The sequence below is a fragment of the Crocodylus porosus genome, unplaced genomic scaffold (genome assembly GCF_001723895.1).
Source record: "Crocodylus porosus isolate Cpor-Errol unplaced genomic scaffold, CroPor_comp1, whole genome shotgun sequence".
NCBI lineage: Eukaryota > Metazoa > Chordata > Crocodylia > Crocodylidae > Crocodylus > Crocodylus porosus.
The window spans coordinates 75,652,500-75,656,707 of NW_017728909.1; the positions used below are offsets into that span (position 1 = coordinate 75,652,500).

The 4,208-nt window shown below is 49.1% G+C and overlaps 1 protein-coding gene across 1 annotated transcript in view; it reads left to right on the top strand.

Moving 5' to 3' along the window:
* Nucleotides 1-3,595: 3,595 nt before the first annotated feature.
* The window catches only part of KCNN2 (potassium calcium-activated channel subfamily N member 2), a 121,277-nt gene continuing 120,664 nt past the window's right edge, over nt 3,596-4,208 (top strand). The window contains exon 1 of the mRNA XM_019531723.1: nt 3,596-4,205. Within this exon, the coding sequence (XP_019387268.1) occupies nt 3,712-4,205 (494 nt within the window). The 5' untranslated portion in view covers nt 3,596-3,711. The remainder of the gene's footprint in view (nt 4,206-4,208) is intronic.

Sequence of the window (4,208 nt, forward strand, 5' to 3'; positions counted from 1 at the left end):
TATTACACTTTAACAAATACTTCCATCCTATCTTAACCTATAACATGGTGCCAAAGTATGCCTTTTGAGAGAACAAACTGTAGCTGGTTCAATTATATTTTTTTAAATCGTATAGTTTAAAAAAAAATCTAAATAATGGCTTATACTTAAAACATCCTATTTGTGTAAGATCAAAGTCAACTTAAATAGCATGCCTTTGTATACCAGCTCTTCTTTACCACTGCCAAACTGAGAAGAATGTTTACTTCTCCATCTTAGTAGTAGTAAACTCTCATTCATTTTTTGACCTTGAAATAGAGGTCAACCCCCCAAATTATACAATTCAAGTGGCCAGTTCTAGCTGACTTCATTTCACGTCAAGTGTTGTGTGATTAGTATGACCTCTTGTGTTAAAGTCGGGAATATTCAGTTGTTTATTGACTTAACAGATCAGACAAGCACAAAAGATATCCCAAAAGCTAGTCAGAGGAGAGTGCTTGCCCTAATTCTAACGAAAGGCAGTCTGCCAACAACACGGACTGGATTTATTGCCGTTCATATATTACAATATTAAAACTATGATTTCCCTATACAGAGTACATCAATCTTTTACATATACAGAGCTATATGTTACATGCATCTTGATTTTTATCACTTAATTTCTAACTCTACTGAAAATTAAAATGATCAGAAAATGCAGGCAACATGTATTGTTGTTGCTGTTATACCAGTCAGAGGACTTGATTTGCCATTTGTCAAAATTCATTTAATGTCAGTTTGCCAGAAATGAAGAACTTGAGATCCAAAACTGAAGGTTAAAATCTAAATAACAATAAGGTCACAGCACAGATGAGGAAGCAAACTAGCAAGGAAGATCATAGTTAATGCTCTTGAAAGCCTTTATTTCACTCATTCATTGTCCTAACACTAAATTTTATGGCCAGCTTGTTTGTGCAGATAAAGACCATATAGTGCCATAGTGTACTAATCTTGGATTCGCATGTTATTACGAGCCCCTTCAAAACGTAGACAAAATAGGATGGCTTGAACCAGAAAACTAAGCTTAGCTGGGGATTCTCCTTTGTTTTGTTTTGTTTTTTTATAGAGCATTTCCCCTCAGGTAAAATGTTAAATTTTAAAATTTGTAAGTTTTGAAGAAAATTGACTAACTTGGCTTTACATAATTCCAATATATAGATTGATACAACTTGAAAACTTAAGACTGGTATGCTAGACTAATGAAATCCATCTTTCATTCAGGTATGTATTAAGAAACTTTGTTCAGTTATTAATGAGGATGTGAATAGACAGTCATGTCATGATATTCTATACTGTAGACCATAAAATGTTATTTATGCCCTCTTTCCTCTACTCCTGGCTCTTCTTTTTTTATAGCTTACTAGATCTAAACACCTTGATCTGCACGTTGCTTTAACAAGCCAGTTAGTTGCTTGCTTTTAGAACCATACTGCTTTAAGTCCATAAAGCTGCTATGAACGTACAGCTTATATGCAATGATCTTCACGCTTTGGTTGATAATGAGGGAAAAATACGGAGGTTCCTCTTCTGAATGAAATAGCTTCATTGTTCAAAACAGGAATTCCACCCCAAAACTTTTCCTGGACATGAACTCTAGTGTAACCTACACAGCTGCAAAGGGAATCTGTGCAAGATATAGAAACATCCAACTGAAAAGGAATTTCTGCTCTTTTAAACTTTTCTGGCATTTGTCTAACTCTAAAAATGCTTAGCACCAAAGCTTTCCCTAAACATTAAGGAGGAAAAGTAAGATGGCCAGACACTTTGGCCCCTTCTATCCCTGTCATTCAAGGGCAACTTTATAGTTCCTGAAAACAGGGCTGTCTTATGGAAAAGCTACCCCGGCTTTTACTATAATTATGAGGACAGCGTGGTGACAATCAAGTGAATCACTTACCCTTCTTCTGATCCTTTTCTCTCTACGCAAATGCAAACAGAGAGACTTTATCTGGCAGAGATATTAAATCTTCTAAGGGGAAGCTGAGAAAATGAATTATTCACTTACACTCAGTGGGGGGAAAGAAAAGGCTAAACAAGTAGCAGGTGAGCAACCTCGGTGTTGCTGCAGAATAGAGTTTCAGGAACCTGAATCCAGGTCGGCAATTCAATTACTTTAATGACAGCGATCCTGTTTCAACACTTACAGCTTCTGCTCCCCCATTACAATGAGTCCCCAGCCTAGAAGCCCTTGGCTGAGCTGTTCTTGGAAGACATGTTAAAGCCCTAGGGGAAGAGCTCAGGGCCTGGTTTCTCCCCATGTCTGGCAGTGGGAAGTCACCACCAACGGTCAAGCTAAAGACCCACCTGTAGCAAAAGCTTTCTGTGTGTGGGAGCTGAGGTACAGCTAGAAGGTTGTGAGGGGAATGTAACTCAACTGTTTCCACAGATACTTTTATTGGTGGTGGCCAAGTTCAGCCCTAGGTATATTGTCCCTTTTCTCTCTCTTCCCCTCACCAGAGCCAAATAGCCTGAGTTTCTCTGTGCACCTCCTAGTCAGGGAAGCAGCGTCTAGGACAGCACAAGGCTGAAGTTGGCTCCTTATTCCCAGTTCCTTTTTCAAAGCTAATCTGAGCACAATTAAAGGCTGTGAGTAATAAATCAGACAGGCTAAGAGAGTCAGAATTTCCTCAGAAATCTATACAGGTTTCCCTTGCCAGCCACAGTTGTGCCAGCCACGATTTTGGGTATCCACACTTATATTCTGCATGCCATTTTGGCTACCATGGTATACTATTTTGAGCAACCTCGGTTTCCTGTTGCTGTGCATCAGGCTGTGCCACCTGCCATTTTTCCCATAAGCCTTTTGTCTTGCTAACCCTGGGAACTTTCAGGACCCTAGCCCCCCTGGTTGGCAAGGGAAACCTGGATTAACTGATAAAGATAGAAAATGCTGTCATACATCAAGTACACAGCCCTAAATGAGGAGCTGAGATTACAGGGCAAAGCCTTTTCCAGGTTACCCCAGTCCACACATCAGAACAATGCTTCCGAACAGGTGTGGGCAGGGCAGTGCCAACCTGCCCCGTGTGCAATGCCTGGTGCCCCAAAACCAGGACCAGGGAATAAAGACCCAGCGGCAGCAAGGAGAGGCCGGCTCCAGCACCCCTGGCCAAGCATTGGGTGATCTCCCGGCCGAGGCAGGCGGAGGGCAGGCCGTGCCCCGCGCTACCCCGTTCTGTGCCTGTCTTGCAGGGCTCGGGTGTCCCGGACGGGAGGCGAAGGACAGCGGCCGCCCCGAAGCGCGGCTGAAGGCAGGGCCGGGGAGCGGCGGGGCGCGGCCGCGCAGGATGTTTCGGAAGAAACGGAAATGTGAGCCCCGCGCGCGGGCTGCGGCGGGAAAACCCCAGGGCCCGGCCGGGCTTCCCCCGCGCCGGGCTTCCCCACTCCTGCCCCTCCCTCCCTGGGCAGCCCGGCGCGGGGATGCCGAGGGCTTCCCCTTCCCCATGGCTTGGCGGGAGCGGGAGCCCCCCACCCCAGCTCCTCGTTCAGGGCAAGGGCGCAGGGGGGACTGCACCCGCATATGCCACTGCAGGTTGGCGGGCAGGGGCGAGAAATTGGGCCGGGACCTTACCTGCCGGGCAGGTGCTACCCGGGGCGGGGGTGGTGCAAGGCCGCGGGCAGCTGCTGGCGGGATCCTCCTTCCCTCCACCCCCTCACGCCGCAGCGCTTCCCCCCCTCCCGCCAGGTGACGTGATGCCCGTTGTTTGGGTCCGCCCGACCAATGGGACGCGGCGGCTGGATTCTACGGGAGCCGGGATGGGCCCTTGGTGGCAGCGGCAGCAGGACTCTCCGCCGCCCAGCGTCACGCATTGCGCAGGGCGCAGCAGTGCCGGATCGTCCTGCGGCTTTAACAGCGCGGACATGGACACCCCGCGGCACTTCTCGCCGGGCTTCGGCGCCGAGCAGCCGCCGCCGCCGCCGCAGGGCCCGGACAAGGCGGGCGCGGCGCCGCACAGCCCGTGCGTGCAGTGCAACAGCTGCGCCTACTACGGGGCGGCGGCGGGGGACAACCTGCCGCTGCTGCTCCGCACTTCCTCGCCGCTGTCGGGCGCCTTCCGCACGCACTCCTCGCCCCTCTCGTCCTCCGCCGCCTCGTCCCGCCAGGGCAGCCAGCTGAGCGTGAGCGAGCTGCCGCCCCCCAGCCATGCCGGCGCGTGCAGGCAGTACCACGCGGCGCCGCACTACGCGCC